At 41.6% G+C, this 18,100-nt stretch overlaps 1 protein-coding gene across 1 annotated transcript in view; it reads right to left on the bottom strand.

Moving 5' to 3' along the window:
* The window catches only part of DNAJC15 (DnaJ heat shock protein family (Hsp40) member C15), a 40,787-nt gene extending 24,658 nt beyond the window's left edge, over positions 1-16,129 (bottom strand). The window contains exons 1-2 of the mRNA XM_036228925.1: positions 15,980-16,129; positions 267-318 (exon numbers count right to left, since the gene is read on the bottom strand). Of these exons, the coding sequence (XP_036084818.1) occupies positions 267-318; positions 15,980-16,084 (157 nt within the window). The 5' untranslated portion in view covers positions 16,085-16,129. The remainder of the gene's footprint in view (positions 1-266; positions 319-15,979) is intronic.
* Between the last annotated feature and the right edge of the window lie 1,971 nt (positions 16,130-18,100).

The raw sequence follows: 18,100 nt of genomic DNA, 5'->3' as shown, positions 1-18,100 counted from the left end.
CTGCCGGGAAGACCCGCTATCACCGGGGCTGGTTTTCCTAGCCTTTGCATCGTTACTCCTCTTCACTGCAGAGTTTATCTAGATTCTGCTACCCTGACAAATGTTCAGTGCTTGTAAGTGGTGGGGGGAAGGGAAGAATAGGATGGCGTTAACGTCTGAAAACCCAAACTTTCGGAATACTAAGTCTGCTTATGAATCACCACAGGAGCCACCTGGAAATTTCTCTCACACAACATCTGTTGACCCGTGTCCTTTATCCATCTTACCTGCAAACGCAAAAGCTGCAACACCCAGTCCCACAGCTATCAAGCTTCTTGCCTATGGAGGAAAAAAAGATGATCACATAGAGTCTTAGAAGTAAATAGTTTTTAAGAATGGGAATAGTTATGCTAAGTCCTAGATTTTCTTCAAGATCTGCTGAGAACAGAACTTTGAAAAGCTGCCCTGCGTGTGGGATTACATCTGCTGCGCACCATGGCGGTTCATTTTCAGTGAACTAGAATAATTCTAGGTTTTCATTTAATTTCTGTATGTTTGAATTCATTCTAACCAAGAGCTTTTATGTAACCTATTGCTAAAATGTCTCCTACAGACTGTTCTTAGTGGGTTTAATATATTAATCTTCCATGCGATAAAAGGCCCATATTCCCTCCTCCACCATACCTGCCTTACGCAACGGCATTTGCTAGATGCAAAAACTTAGTACAATGTTAGATGCATATTTAGCAAATCAGTCAAATTTCCAAAAACTATATAGAAAGATAAACACAAAAAGCCTTACAACCTTGAAAAACAACAAAAACAAACCCAGATTAGGTGGTTAACTAATGATAAATAATTTAAAAGCTAATTTATTTCTACCTTTCTAGAACAATGTAAAAATTTTAAAACTAGAGCCAAGCATTCAGAATCCAAGGTGATGAACTGTCTGATAAAACTCTATTTTAAATCAGTATGTGTTCCATATTAGTCTATGCTTTTCTCCTTAACCATTTCAGGAAAGCGTGTAACTCGCAACAGAAAAAGGTTCATGCAGCAGATATCAATGGCTGCCCAGCACGCATGCTCCCTTTCTTCTGTGGAATTCCTATTTTCAGCCCGACATGTATTTCCAAGCCTCCCTTAGACTCAGGTGTGGTTAACCAGGTGTCAGGTTATAGGACGCAAGCAGAGTGGTGTGTGCAACTTCTGGAAAGTCGTTTGGGGAAGTGGGTGACCATCCTTTTTCATCCTTCCTTCCCACTGGCTGGACTGTAAACCTTATACCTGGAGCAACCATCTTGGATAAAAAAGGAAGAAAGATGAGATGAAAAGAGATTGTGTCTGTGACTGTGGACCTGCCAGAGGACCCTGGACTGCCTTTATCTGCATGAGCTAAAAATAAAAGCCTATCCTCCTAAGCCACCACCGTGATTTTCAGTTTTCGGGCAATTGCAGCCAATTCAAATTTTGATGGATGCAGAATTAAGAAGAGACATCAGAAAAATGTTTTGTCTGATTAGTAGTGTGAGAGGTAAATGCCCAAAATCCAACAACAACAACAAAAAAGAATAATCTCCCTAGGGAACAAAGTGGCTTCATTTCATATTGTAGCATAAGCTGCGACATAGGGGACTGAACTGAATGAATTTCGTAACCCAAAAAGCCCTTGAGCTTCAAGTGCTGCAAGGGAACACCCCGTGGCCTGGGTGGATAACAGTTTCCAGTTGCTGCCGTTCATCTCTTTTTGGGTACCTTAAACCATGCCCACACTTCTGCACACAGTCCATTCATTAAACTGTCTTCAAAAGAGCCATCATCTGTTAGCACCAGGACCCTCGCTGATAGAAACATCCCTGCGCCGCGCACGGGAGAGGTGGTAGCGCGAAGCGAGGCGAAGGCCGGCGTCACGTGAGCGCCGCGCAGGGCCTGGACACGGCGGGCCTCCGTGCTCGTGCTCACCTCCCAAAGGTCTGCGTTCTTGTCCTGTTACGGCACTTATTGCACTGAATTACAGCCTAGTGTTCCGTCTCCTTTAGCTTTTGTAGTCATCAAGAGCCTTTTAAAAATATGATGAACTATACAGATCACCCCATAAAACCACAAATATATATACACCACAAATATTTTGTAGATAATTTGAGGGGGTTCATGGGTTTCCATGTAACCCTTCTGCCCACGAGCTCCAACGTTAAGGACCCCCGAAACAAACAAGCAAACAGACGAGCTCACCGACATCTGGGAGAGTATCTCATTCACCGCCGAGCTCCCAGGGCACATCAGAAGACCCGGCACACGTATTTCATTTTTCACTCATTCAGTAATATGACGAGAAAAATAACGTTGATTCTAGAACTTACCTCTATTTCTAAAGACTAACTTTATAGAAAGATAACAAAAAAGGCCTTGAGACTTTTAAAAACCAACAAAAACAAACCCAAGTTAGGTGGGTCACTAGAGTAAAAGAAGGATGTTGAGTAAATGACCAAAAACTATACACTCAAATCTTACTTAGCCCAACTGAGAAAGCAAAGTATAGCACAGCTAATCGAACACTCATTTCTTTATTGGAATTAAAATTCCTTATTGGAAGGCGGTTGTACCTGATTTACCTCTTTAATGTATTCTGAATTAAGTTGATACTGAAACAGTTTAAACTATTTCAGCATCAACAATTGATAACAAACAAAAATATATTATTTGGAAGTTGACCCCAACATGAAATTTAAAAAAATATCGTATGTTCTACACAACCAGATTCTGCACTCTGAGATAAGAATAAAGGTCCTTCTCATAAAGTTTTCTATGGAAATGCTAAGGCTGTTATATATAAGTCATTTAGTTAAAACTTTAACTGGCCAAGAATATGATTTGCTTCCTAGAAAGAAAAAAAAAAAATGTATGTACTACCTAACATTTTTTCATTCACTAAAAAGTCATTGGTTAGTGTTTTTAATTTTTTCAGACACAAATTTAGAGAATTCTAAAACAAGTTCTCCCAGCCCTCCACATATATGAATGACCCAAGCATGGAAAATAAACTATCGAATTGAAAATATAGAAAACAGTCCATTTAAAATTTGAGCTAGTAGTTCACACAGAACTCTTGACCAAACCTTTATTTGAATTTAGTTTTTTAAAATAGAATAACATCTAAAACGTACTACAGCTTTTAAATAGTCCATAGTTCATTTGTCATAACTGTAAATAGATAATTCCATCTATATCTCTATTTTATTTCTGCGGAAAAAATTTCATACTGTCTTATTACTACGCTATTTCACATTTCCTTAAACTTCGGTTGGTCTCTTCAGGCCAAGAAGGCCTATTTTGTTTCTTTTACGTATGCAACACAGCTTTAGATTCAGCGGCAAACACGAAGATGTACTTCAATTTTTACTTTGAGTGTTTTTAAACAATGATGCTTTAAAACCAAATTGCCAGTGACAGAATGACGAAAATGACGCTGAAAGACCATCTAAAAGCGAAGTGGTGGATCGGGCGTAGCGGTGGTGCCACAAATACAGTCATTTTCTACCAACTGGGCAATAACCAGGTTAAATGTCTAAAACGGCTCGCGCTACTAGACTGACATCACGACACATCTGCGATTTTATAGGAAGTACAGAAATGCTGTGATTTATTGGACTTAGAAAAATTAGAATGTGTGCTGAAAATGAAATCAGGCAGTGTGATTTAAGAAAGGTATGTACATACCTGCACTCTGGCCTACGCTAAGCCTGTGTCATACATGCGTAGGAGGCTGTGAATGGTCAATTTGAATACCATACATGGCACTTTTTTGTTTTTGTTTTTTTTTCATATCCTAAAGGCTGTCTTGGGCAGTTTTACTTTTGAAACATTTTCTTTGAAGAATCAGACTTTATGGGTTAGAAAAGTAGCCAACATTTTCTAGGCCTGCAGAAAAGCTAAATAAATTCTCAGAGGGGTGTGTGTGTGTGGTGCTATTCAAAATTAGGCTAGCACATACTTAGAACAAGCTGATCTTTCTAGAAGTATGTGCACATATATACCTAAAAAATTAATCAGTTACAAACAAGTTAAAGGTGCTACCAATGAATTCTTTTATGGCTGGTTCAGATTAATGTTTGGGAATAGTGGTCTATACAAAAACAAAAAACAAACAAACAAACAAAAAACAAACAAACAAAAAACCCCATTGTATTTACATCAAATTTGTAAATTCAGTTTTTAACAATTTCATCATGGTCACCATGGAAAACAAAGATGACAAATTTAAGTGATACTGATCAATAATATTTAAGTATTTAAGATTCATGACCTTATGCTGTATTTGTCAAAACTGCCAAAAAGCGTAGTTTTCACTGCACTCCCTTTGACCGTAACAATGCATGAATAATTCGATTTAAATATTTCCAGGCATGTGCATAGCAGCACTACAGCAATCAACAAAGAGTAAATTCTCAACGAAATCGGCTGGTTTTAAAATGGAGGGAGAGTTACTATAGAGAATCCTTTTCTTAGACTGCTAAATCTGGCTGAAGGAGAGTCTTATGTCCACACCAAATACCATCATTACAAAATGATGGTTTCTGGCATGGACTGGGTAGGCCTTCAACTCTGCTCCGTATCATCGTCTTCCTCATCCTTACCTGGTACCCTTCTCTTTTGCCTTTAGTATCTTAAGTCTTTACTTTTCTCATAAGCCTGCACGTTTTCCACCCATGCAGCAGCATGAGCTCCTTCCCTCTTCACCCCGCCCTCACTCCTCCACGTGGAGGGGTGCTAAAGATAGTCCCTGGGCTTCAAGCCAGGACTCCAGGCCAGGCCGGGGCTCCAACTCCAGCTCAACATCCACCAGCTGTGGCCCTAAGGGAACCTCTCTAAGACCCGTTTCCTCATCTGTAAAATGGCAATGGGAATACCTAGGCTGTAGGATGCTCATAATGGCTTGTGAGACAAGGTTGTAAAAATAACCAGTAACCAGCACAGTGTGTACACACGGCAGGTACTCTGTTAGTCCTTTCTTCCTTCCCACATCATTATACTCTTTCTTATTCCTTTCTGTTAGCTCTGCTAGGTCCTCCTGGAACATTCCTACTTATTTGTCAGTGAAGCTTTCCCTGCCCACTTCCCCGCCCTCGGTAAAACTCTTGATGGCCGGCCACACAGCACTTGGCAGATAGCCCCATTATAATACTCAGCATGTTATTTAATAATGGTTTGCCTCTTTCGAATCCCTTCTAAAATGTGAGCTTCTGGAGGTAGAGACGTGTTGATCTCTTTGGATTTCCAAAATCTAGCAAAGTACCAGGCATGCAGCGTATTTTCAAAAACTTTGTATAATGTCATAAAAATGGTCTTAAAAAGCATCCCTACCATCCAGATGCCTGTTTTGGCTTGTTATTTGTGAACTATATTGGTATCTGCTAGTGACTGAAATAATGTTTTGAAATGGGAAAACGTAATGGAGAATGATAGACTTAATTAAGAGGCTAACATGTAATCATGCCTCAAAATAGCCTGGACCAGGTAAACACATCCAAAAGTCTCATGGATGACAAAGAAAATGGCATTAAGGGTCTTGTATCAGGCAGATTTTACTATAAAAATGAAACAAAGATAATCCACAGGTCCATGTAGGAAAACATAAAGCAACAACCGATTTGTTAAACTAACACAAACAAAAGTAAAGAAACTCCCAATAAAAGAGATTCAAGTAGCCATTTGGAAGCTATCTCCACTCTGACTGGTTGACTGATTTCAATAAACACTCAGTAAGATTCCCTGTGCCAATCACAATTCTAAGTCTTGGTGATATATGAGACAAAACCCCTATCTTCATGAAGCTACATGTTAGCATGAGACAGAAAATAATGTAAGTAAGGAAACTATACAATAGAGAGTGTACGATGGGGAGAAGCGGGTGAAAAAGCAGGTAAAGAAGTAGGTGGGTATTTGCAAGGTGAGAGTGGCAAATTCCTATAGAGTGAGCGGGGAAAGTTTCCTGATGAGGTGCTGTTTGGAACAAACGAACAAAAAGCCAAGTGAAGCCGCCATGCCACTATCTAAGGGAAGATCTCTGTGTGGAGAAGGAGGTTATGCCTGGTGCGCTTGGGCGCGGTCAGGAGGCTCGTGCGCAGAGCAGAGCGTGAGAAGAGGGAAAAAAGAACAGGAAATGAGGTTAGCGAGGAATTATGGGATGCAGATCATGTCAGGCCTTAGGGGTCAATATAAGAACTTTAGCTTTATTCTGAGCGATATGAGATATGACTGTTTTGAGCAAAGGCTTAAGATGATCTTATTTAGAATTCTAAAATGATTCCTAGTTGTCATGTTGAGAACAGACATGTCAAAGGCAGAGGCATGGAGGTGAGTTAGGAATCATTAAAATACACCAAGAAAGAGATAACAGTAATTTGGATCAAAGTGATTAGTGATGGAAATAGGGAAAGGTTGTCAGATTCTGGATAGATTCTGAAGATAAAGCCAACAAGATTTGCTGAGAGACTGGATGAGGTATGAGAGAAAAAGAAAAAATGGTGTTCACTGACAGATGAGTGGATAAAGAAAATGTGATTATATATAAGAGAATATTATTCAACTATAAAAAAAATCCTAGCATTTGAGACAACACGAAAGACTCAGGAAGACATTATGCTAAGTGAAACAGACAAATGCTGTATAATCTCATTTCTACGTGTAATCTAAAACCTCACAGAAGCAGAGAGCAAGATGGTGGCTGTCAGGGCCTGGGGCACAGGAAATGTTTACTTCTCAACTATCCCTCAACGAAGCCGGGAAAGAGGGTACCAAGGCTGTTGCCTTAATGGGGTTGCCTTTTGCTGAAGTGAGTCCCGGGGGCAGAAGAGATGTCATATGTCTCTTTTGGACTTTTTTTTAAAAAACATGTCATGATGAGTAAGATAAATAATAGCCCAAGTACAGCAGTATATGAATTCCTAAAACCTGGGTGGGAAAAGGTCTGGTCTACTAATGGAAAAGAAGAATAAGCAGGTTGTCTCAAAAAAACATTCTTTCTTTTTTATCTTGCAGTGATTCAATTCTCAAGGGTTAATCACGAGCAAATCACTTTCTGCTGAACTCAGTGTTTTATGCTGCCTTATTATTTGGTTCAATTTCTACAAAGAAAGCTCTTTGAATTTAAACAACACAAATGGGAGAGAAAAAAGAGGAAACAAGAAAGACTGCTGGCAACTCAGCAGAATTTGGGAGAGGTATTACACATGCAGATCAAAAGGAGCATGGGAGGGGGAATTTATACCCAAGAAGAAGTGTCAGACATGATAAAATGACTTCAGGAAGAGAATTTTTACAATTATCCTTCCCTAAAATTTTCAAGCAATTAGCATGCTAAGCGAAATAAGTCAGACAGAAAAAGTTGAGAACCATATGATTTCATTCATACGTGGGATATAAAACTGAAAGCATCAAATGAACAAGACAAACAAACAAAAACTCAGAAACTCAGACACAGATAACAGTGGTCTCCAGAGGGGAAGGGGGAGGGGGATATAGATAAAGGTAAAGAAGGTCAAATACCCAGTGATGGAAGGAGACTTGACTTTGGGTGGTGAACACACAACGCGATAGATAGATGATGTGTTACTGAACTGTACCCTTGAAACCTTTATAATTTTATTAACCGACGTCACCCCAATAAACTTAACACACACACAAAAAAAATCAGCAGAATTTGGGAGAGTTATAACCCATGCAGATCAAAATAAGAAGAGAGGGAATTTATACTCAAGAAAAAGTGTCACATAGTAAAATGACTTCAGGGAGAGAATTTTTAATTATGTGTCCCTAAAATTTTCAAGCCAAGCTTATGTGACTTTCACAGATTTTCATACCCGAATTGAACCAATCCACATTAACCTACCTGGCCTTCATCAGTACTGTTCCTTGCCAAAACAAATACATTTGAACTTCTCTCAGAACACCAATTCCCAGGAAAAACTCAAATTAAGTAAAAGGGAAAAGCAAAGCTTACTGATTTGTATTTGCTCCACTTCAGAGTCACTTAATTTACTTTAAACCACAGGCAGGCATTAATTTATACAGCGAGACTAGAGAGTAAATAGGAGGGCAAAACAAAACAAAGCAAAACAAAACAAAACAAAGAGCCAAACATAATAAGAAATAAAACTTAGGCTATGCCAAATGAGTACTTCTCCACTCTCTAATACAATTAAAAAATTCTCCAAACTTAAATCCTTGCTATACATACAATTTCTTAAGAATAATTTTTTAGTACTGTTCTGCATTTATTAAGTGACCCGCTGATGTAACTACAATTAAAAGAAATTATCCTAAGAAAATAATCACAGAGGTACATAAACTTATATATGAAAATATGCATTATTTATAATATAAAAACTGGAAATGATTTGAATACCCAAAAGTAGAGAAATATGTAAATAAATTAGGGCATAAACAAAATATGTATTGACAAGTAAATAATATATTGAGGGATGTTTACAGATAATATGTTAGAGAAAAGCAGATTATAAAACAAAACATATGGCATGTGCACATAGACAAAAAACGAAATGATATAAACCAAAACGTTAACAGCAATGACATATTCTGAGTACCTACTTTTTATCATTAAAAGAAAGTCTTTGGATTACATATCAAAGAAATATGGATTACATGTGGCTCTACCTGTCAGCTCCATGACCTTGGCCGTGTCATTTAAACTCTATATTAGTGTTTCCTTACCTGTAGATGGAGGGTAACAATTACACTTACTTCCCATGGTTGGTATACATTTTCGTAAATTAGGACATTTAGCCATCAGCTAGTATTTTACATGTGGTAAGCATTCGATAAACAGTAGCTTTTACAATTACTTGGTATTATCATACAATGTTTCTTTTTAAATCAGGAGAAAGAAAAAGGTTATTTAAAAAGAAAAATCTTGGGACGATCCCATCTGGTCAGAAGGGTTTAATAACTTTTCTTAAGTCAGGAAAACTTGTGACTTGTCTACTTTAAAATAAACTTTAAAAAACAAATTCTTCCTGGCGCTTTTCAATAAAAACAAATGAGCGGATCTCTAGTGCCTCCCTTTGCACCCTGCGCCCTGATCACCACCCTGGCCAGCCTCCTCCCATCATGCACTCCTGCAGACTTTCACCACACTGACTAGCAAGTGCCCCTTAAACCCGCCCAGCGTACATCTGATGTACACCTTACCAACACTCTGTCGCCTGGCTTGTTCTTCTCGCTTGGGAGTCATCTGAAATCATCCCATTTTCTGTAAGCCACTTTTACTATCTTACAATCGCTTTAAGGCAGCAATTTCTTAGAAAGGTGATGCTTATAGCTTAAATTTCATTACACAGTATAAGGTAAAATCAAATGAACTTCGCTTTGAAGTTTAAAAATCTCTAAACCTATCTTGGAGCATCTTAACACTCTGAAAATTACCATGAAATCGATTATGAATCATGTCTTTCCGGTGGATTTCATCAATTTCTGATATCTAAATGACGGAGCAACGACAGGGTCCACTAAACAGGTCAAGGGCTTTCAGAGTCAAAACTGGCTTCAGATCCTAGTCCTGGTGCCTGGGGCTGGGTTAGAACCCGGTGCCCCCAAGGGACATCCGGGCACCAGGGCCGCAAGGACCGCCGAGTAAAAGGTTGGGAGAGAAGAGGCAAGTCTCCGTGCAGAGCGACAGAAAATTCTAGAGTCGACTCCGCCTTCATAACTCCCACTTCTGAAACGTGGGCCACGCGCACTAACTTTTCAGAAGGTGCAGTTCTGAAAGGGGGAAAAAAGTATAACTTCACAGTGGAGAAACCTGACAAATACTTCTTCGTGGTATTGGATCAAGGTCAACATAAACAGCGCCAAGTCATGTTTACAGTATGAGCCCTTCATACAATGTGATGAAAATGGCACTTTACCTCTCTGGTCATCCTCCCAAAAACTTGTAACCTAATAGTGAAAAAACAAACAAACAAAAAAAACAAAAAAACAGACGACCAATTCCAATAGAGGAGTGTCCTACCCAAGTAGAATTCTGAGTACTCCTCAAATCTGTCAAGGTCAGCGAAAACCAGGCGAGTCTAGGAAACTATCACGGCCCAGGGGAACCGAAAGACACTGAAAACTAAATAGAATGCAGGATCCTGAATGGGATCTCAGAACATTAAAAGGACATTAGGAAAAACTAAGAGAATCTAAACAAAGGTTGGCCCTTGGTCAATAACAATGTATCAGTGTGGGTTCATCATTGTAACAGATGAACCACGCAGACACCAGCTGTGACAGAGGACACTGAGTGTGGGGTCTGTGTGGACTCATCATCTCACTTTTTTGGTAAATCGAAAACTGTTGGGTAAAAAAAAAAAAAGTCTATTTAAAAGGAAAAAAAAAGTTACACCAGTAATTAGATTTTTATGAGCGCTAACAATGCTTATTTAATCCCTAATAGCACTGAAATAATATTTAAAGAGCATAAGGCAGTGAAAATGGAGTTCATGAAATAATACCCTCTTTCTCCTACACTGTGGGCCAAGTAGACCTCTGTGCGCTAAGGGGATACCCACCGCTTATAACAGGGTTTTGTAACACTGCTTGTAAGAGACTGTGCTTTCTAATTGTTCAACATCTGTGGCATCCAAACCATTTTGCAGCTGAAAATAGAGCGAGCATGTTGGTCCCAGACCTGCCGGCCCAGGCTTTTCCCCTCTGCTGCGTAGGAAGGGGAGCTAAGCCCTGCAGGCTCCCGGCTCAGCCGGCTCCAGGTGAGTCTGAGCCCGGCAGACTCCGGTGAGATGCAGCGGTGGGAGATGGGAGGGTGGAACAGGGAGAGCGCAGGGAGCCCCCTTTTCCCCTTTTCCTGTCTTGAGTTGCAGCTGCAGCAGCAGCAGCAGCGTCTCTGGCTCCAGCTTCCTCCGGACAGACCCCAGGCAAGCAGGAGAGCAGTTTTGAAAACATGAACTCTTCCCTTCGGCCCTTCTGTCCTAAGAACGCTCATGGTTTCCTGCTGTTCTGAACCTCTGAATTTCACAATCCTATTTGGTTTCTCGACAACTCCATACACTCTAAAGCCAATTCTCTGCTTACATTTGTTCCACGTAACTGAGGTCTGTTTTCCTGGGAGACTTTGACACTCACAGAAGGGGAGAGGGAATATATTCTGCATAAGAACAGAGGCAAGCAGCAGAGTACTTTGGGGCTCACCTGTGCGCCAAGTATGTGACCCTGGGCAAATTATTTCATTGCTTTGGGCCTCAATTTGTTCACCTAGAAGTGGGGGTTATAATAGCATCCACACCTCACAGGGTTCTCACAGACTAAATGAGTTCATGCACTTAAAGCATTAGTTTAACACGTGGCACAAAACAAGCAGCTACATCACTGCTACAGCTGCCATCACCTCCTCCGCCGGCTGCGTCCCCAGGTAACTGCCCATACCCGTAACTGCTCTGGCCTCCTCTGCTTCTCTGTCCTCTAAACTTCCTAAACACTGCTCTAGGCTGACTCTTCCTGGAGCCCTCCACTGATCACCCCGCCCCTACAGGACTTCGGCTTCTGACAGATGCGGCCCCCACATCTTAACCTGCCATCCACGGCTACCCGGTCTTAGCCCACATGATCTTTCCTCCCCACCTCTTGATATAATCTATAGAAAAACTTATTTCTCTATCTGACTTCTTGAAGACAAAACCCACGTTTGACTCATGTGTTTGTCCACTACAGCACTGAGCCTCGGGACCTCACCTAAAAAGGGGGACACTATGTGATCGGTGAATGAACAAATAAATGACAGCACTTAATGAAGTTGGTCTTGAATCGTGTGTTTAAATGGGATCCAATTTGCCTTCCAGAGCAGGGATTGGCAAACTTGCGACCCACAGGCCAAATCTGGCCTGCAAACTGTTTTTGTAAATAAAGTTTTATTGGAATACGGCCACGTTTATGTACTGTCTACGGCTGCTCTCATTCTACACTGGCAGAGTTCAGTAGTGACAGAGGCTGTACGGCTGGCAAACCTGAAATACCTTTTAGCTCTTCACAAAATAAGTTTGCTGACCTCTGTCCTTGAGGGTGGCGATCCTGGTTGATTCACATCCTCCCCACACATGCCTGGTATACAGCTTCCATGTATTTGGTGTTCAAAAAAAAAAAAAATCAATTTACCTGAATTAAAGTGAGCAACTTTAAAAACAGAATAGGTAAATGTTATCAGCGGTATTAAGCAATAAAATAACCAGAACTTGGAAAAGCTCATCAGAATTCAAAGTATTATGTGTAATGTTATGTGTACTCTGACGACACATGACCTTAAACGCTGTATTTTAGGCCTCTCTTTATCATTAAAAAAGTCAAAGGAGACTCACTTTTCTTACTTTTAAGGCCATCAGTTCTTTAATCTAGAAAACATTTCTCTAATGCTCTGTTTTTCTCCCATCTAGCTGTTTCATTCGTTAGTTAATCATCCAACACAAATTTATGGAGCGGCAACCATGTGCCTGGTACTATGTTGGAAGTTGGAAATGAGGATCCTTAGAACTTGGTCCCTGCCTATAAAGAATATCTGATTTTGGTTAAAAACACAGATTTCAAACAGGAGAAGTGCTATTTAAATGTCAACAAGTGGGCCAAGTTAGGTGTCTGTTAACCGCCACCTAGTTTGAAATATCCACCAGGAAAAATTGCTTTAAATGTTCCACTACCATGAATCAAAGAATTTCTGAAAATTGGTCAAACTGTCTCCTGCATCACAGCTGCTACTGCTAGAGGAGGGAAAAAAGACATCAAGATTGTTTACAAATTCCCTAAGGCATTTTATCCTTCCAAAACAGCACAAGCAGTAGAATGCCTTCTAGATAAATATAAAGTGTCTGAAAGTGTGATAAAATGCTAAAACTTCTATCCTGAGACTGAGACATTTAAGTTCAAGACAGACAAGAGTAATACCAGAGGGAAAAGAATTATTTTTCTACATCAAAAAAGGAAGTGGTAATTGTGATGGAGAGGAAAGATGGAGACTATTCACTCACTCAATATACATTTATTTATAACATTTGCCATATAAATATGCAAACATTATTGAGCATACACCACGGCTTGTGCTAAAATCTGGAGTTGTGAGCAAGACAGACACAGACTTTTCTCCTTTAGAGGCTAACATAAAGGAGAAACCCTACGGAAAAAATAAATGCGTCAATACGTTAGAAGCAAACATTCATACTTTTTATTAATTTATTCAATAGTAATAAAAGTTAATAGCTGTTTATTTAATAAACAATTAAGTGACTACCATGTATCAATTAAAATGCCAACCAGAAGCAGATAAAAGTTCTTGCCTTAAAGACTTCACAACTTGGGTGCTTACACAAATATAATTTGGATACATTATAAGAAATACTATAACAAAAAATCCCATGACTTTTTAAGGAAGTACATGGGATGAAACAATTTAATTCTACTAGGTAAAGAAAACTGGAGTCAGCAAAAACTTCGCATCAGTAAGCTGAGCCTTGAAAAATGAATAGGAGTTAGCCAGGCCAAGAGTTTCAAACAGGTGGAAACTCTAAGTCACAGCACAGGGTACACAGGCCAGTGCTGAGGACGGAAAATGGGATTGGGTAAGGCATTTGGGGGCAGCCCATGAAGAGTCCTGCATAGCGCCCTAAGGAAACTTTGGTCCATGTCAAATTTATAAAAAGGGTTGGTAGTATCATTAGGTCTGTGTTACAGAATACTAATTGATGGCATGCGGAGTTTAAAAAGGGTAAAGTGTCACAAGCAAAGAAACTTGTTTTTAAAGGCTATTACAGTAGGGCTGGGGAGAGACGGAAAAGACTAACAGAATAGCAGTTCTGTTAGGAAGGGAGGGGAAAGGCATTACAGCGCCCAGGGTAAGATGGATGGACTGAATGCTGAAGGTAAAGGAGAAAGTCGAACTAATTATGGTATTATTCACGATAAGGGAAAGACGAGAATCAACACACTTAGCAAGAGATACAATGGGTTACCTTTTAGATAAGACACATTTTGTATTTGGAATTTTACAGGAACTCATGGGTAGGTAATTGGAGATTCTTCTTAACTCCATTCACCAAAAGAATAGTTCTTCTCATTCTTTCCCATTACACAGCAACATTTATTCGTTCAACAATTTCTTTCTGGCATGCTACCACATATCAGGCACCATTATAAATGCTGGAAATACACAGACAGCAAACAAAGTTTCTGTCCATGGAGCTTATATTTTAGTTTCCTCTTAAAATATAAAGAGCATCAAGGAAAAAAATCGAAGTTAAAAATGTGGATATACAATACATAATCCATGGGATTTCTTCAAAAGGAAGCTGCCAGCTATGTTCAAACATGTTTTAAATGAAATTCAAATTGCAAAATAGTAGAAGTGGTCTCTTTTTCAGTGATGAATGAATACTGGATAATTATGTGTTTGATAGGTGTTAGCCTTCATGTATCCGGTTGTTATACTGAAACATACATGGTAGCTAATTTTCTTACGTTATACTATCCTAACAACACTAGGAGTTACACTACTCAGGAAAGTATTGGAAACTAAAGGCTACCACTCAGACAAACTGAGTTCTGTTCAAGCTACTTTAAAAGTCAATAATATTCTCTTCTTAAGCTTAAAGTTTCTTTCCTACTTTTCTATGAGAATCAGCTTTGCTAAAGCGAAGTTTTACACTGACCTCTGAAAATTAAACAATTAATTGTAAGATACTATTTTATTCATGGTACTACACAGATATTTTTGCCTACATTTCGATCTTTTTAATCTCTTAAATAGGCTAATGAATATTAATTCTTAGTTGCTAAAGAGTTTACTTGAGAGAGTTATTTAACATCTATGACTGCAGATACATATTTCAAAATCTTTAAATTGCATCTTGTTAAAAAATGGTATGAAAAATGTTTTTTGACTCCTTGACCAATGTTTTATTTTCTACTATTTTCAATAAGATTATCGAATATGTCCGACACCTATGTCATTTATTCTCAACACTTACCTCTGTCTGCTTCCCATCACTTTCAGAATTTCCATGTTCCCTAAAGTTATTATCAATTCTCTTAAGTTCCGCCTCATTACTGGTCATTACTTGGACCAATGATTCCCAACAGAAGTGAACGGACCTTTAGGGACATTGTGAAAATCTGTGGACCTTCTGGTTGTCACAATAATTTGGGTAGCTAGGGAGGCGTTTGGTGGATGGGGGCTAGTGATCCTAGAAGTCCTAATAAGTAAGTGACGACTCTGTACAACAAAGAATTGTCTGCATCCCTCAAAACGTGAACTCTTCTGGACAGTGAGGAGGTAAGGTGTATCGCTGCGGGATGGAGTAGCATGGAATGTGGGGTGGAGAAAGGTTAAACATCCACGTTTCCAGACTTTCTCCATCTAATCCATTCTTCTTACACACAGCCTGAGACAACTTTACAGCGACCGACCGTATGTATCACTCCTTTGCTTCCAAACGCATCAAAATGGTACCAACGGTATCTGCCCTCAAAATATCCCAACTCTTGCACGTGGTTTATCAGACGGGTCGTACGTTCTAGCCCCCATAGGTCTCTGCGAACGGCACTGATCGGTAAGTCGGCCGCTGGCCACATGGGGCTCCTGGGCCCCTGCCACGTGGCGTGGCGACTCCCAACGAGGCGTCGGTTAGTGTCCATCACACTGCATTTCGATGGCTGCCATGTTGACTGGCTACACGTTGAATTATTATTGCGGACACTGATACTGGATGGGATAAGATCCACTGTTAAAATCAAACCCAGCCATTTGCTTTTACTTTTTTTTTTTTTTTTTTTTAACGTGGCTCCAGAAGACCCGAAACCGCAGACGCGACGAGCGCGCGTTGTCGCAGGCGCCCAGGCGGGGACGCGTCTCGCTGCCCGGCCCCCGCGCTCGCCGCCGTCGAGGCCCCGCCTCCCGCCCCGCGCCCCGCGCCCCGCGCCGCCCGGACGCGCCCCGGCGCGGACTCACCAGGCGCTGGTCCCGGTCCGCGTCCGGCCGCCGGGCCGCGGGCGGCGAGTCCTCGGCGGGGCGCAGCCCCCCGCGCGCCGCGAAGACGCCGCCTCCGGCCGCCATGACGGTGCGGCCCGGGCCCGGCGCGCGCCGCCTACGGCTCGGCCGCGGGGACAAACTAGCGCGGGCGGCGGCTTCGCGGCGGCTTCGCGGCGGCGCGCGCTGCGGCCTGTGCCCCTGCCGCGAGGGGACCCAGGGCCCCAAATCTGAGGTCGGATGTTGGTCCCATCAGGTGGCTGCCTGGGAGGGACCCAGAGGGTCCACTGCAGCGCCCGAAGGCCCCGCACCCGCCGCAGCCCGTCTTCCCACCCCGGCTGCTGGGCACCCTGCTGCTCGTGCCACGTTCCCCGGCCCGCGACGGCGGCGTTGCAGGCGGCTGCTGCACCCTCCTCCGCGTGAGTGGCTGTGTTTAAGATGAAATTGCAAAGACACTTGTCAGCAAGCGCGTAAATCTCACTCCCCGCAAATGGTTTTGTGCTGACTTGGATATAGAAAGACCCACTTTATTATTAATTTTTTTAAGTCAAGCCTTTCTGAGCAAAAATGAACCAACAAATGAAGCCTGTGTAGTGCTTTCCAACTCCTCTACCAGCTCGTCAGCTCTTTTGCCCTTCGCGTGCATTGCAAAAGCAGCTTACAGGGAAATCTTTTATTTCTTTTCTTCCGATTCTTGGATTTAAGTTTTGCGGGTTTATTAACTTATTCATTTAGTTACTATTATTAGCAAGCCCGAGAGGTTAGGGCCTAGAAGAACTTACAATCTAGTAGGGAAAAACAAACAAACAAACAAACATTGACACAGAGCGATGGCCGTACACGCCAGAGCAGGAGCACACGCATTGTGCAGGACCATGGCTAGAGGATGGAAGAGATCCGAGTTCTCGTGTACATTCGATTTGTTCTAGGCTTGTGTCCCTGAGGGTGTGTCTTAACCTCTCCAAATTTCTCCTTATCTATAGAAGGAGAGTAACGTTTGTTCTGACACAGGGAAGTTGTAAGGACAAAATGAAAAAAAGAAAAAAAAAGATGCGGAAGTAATTTATGCAATACACAGGAGAGTCGCCACCGCAGTGCCCCTGGCATTTATGGGAGGGAATGGCCTCTTTTTGACTGGGGTCATCCGAGGGTGCTGGAGGCTTAGCGGCTGAGGCGGTCAGGAAAGAAGGGGTAAGACTTATTTAGACTGAAGAGAAGAGAAAGAGGAAGTTTTGGCTTGAAACGAATGCAGAGAAATTGAAAAGGTGGCATGTGGAACTGGGTAAAAAACACACATCGAGACTCTTCAGAGGGAGGGGATGGGAATGTGCACATCGCCAGGTATGAAAACAGTCCCAGGTGTAGAGTCCAGCATAGAGAAAGTAGTCAATGATACTGTAATAACTACGCGCGGTGTCAGAAGGGCACTAGACTTATCAGGGGGACGACTTCGCAAGTTATAAAAACGTCCAATCGCTATGCTGTACACCTGAAACTAACATAACATTGTATGTAGTTGAAAAGTAAATTATTTTTAAAAAGACTTCTGAGACACGGTCTTCTTACAGAAATTAATTTGCGTTAGATTGATGCACAACTATCGACGGTGCTCATGAACCAAGCGGATGACTTCTACAAGTCTTTCATTTATTCATTCATTTACTCATTTATTCATAAATATTTATTGAGCATCCGTTAGGCGTCAGACACTGTTCTACACATCGTGCCTGCGACGTCAAGTAAATAAACAAGATCTCTGATTCTTTGGCATCCGCAGTCTATGGGAGGGTTTTGCTGCGCCCTGGCAGCTGGGCCCTCACGGTCACGGGCTGCCAGCCTGGAGCAATTAGAAGACCCAGGTCAGCTGCAGCGCCTCTTAGGGCAGCTGCTGTCCCTGCTCAGGACCTAAAAGGAAGCTTCTGGAGCAGGAGTCAGGAAAAGGAGGGAAAGAAGAACTGGGCCAGGGAGTGGACAGCTAGTTGAAGGGGAGATAGGCTCAGCGGAGTCGGGCCTGAGCTCAGACTCCGGCCTACTGAGAGCAGGTTGCCGGCTGCTTGCGGACTTGGCCTCTGTCCCACAGCTGCTTCGAGCATCTACTCCGAC

The sequence above is a fragment of the Rousettus aegyptiacus genome, unplaced genomic scaffold (genome assembly GCF_014176215.1).
Source record: "Rousettus aegyptiacus isolate mRouAeg1 unplaced genomic scaffold, mRouAeg1.p scaffold_m13_p_11, whole genome shotgun sequence".
NCBI classification, from domain to species: domain Eukaryota; kingdom Metazoa; phylum Chordata; class Mammalia; order Chiroptera; family Pteropodidae; genus Rousettus; species Rousettus aegyptiacus.
Note: the sequence above shows the minus strand (reverse complement) of the source record. Positions and strands in the feature narration are given on the sequence as shown.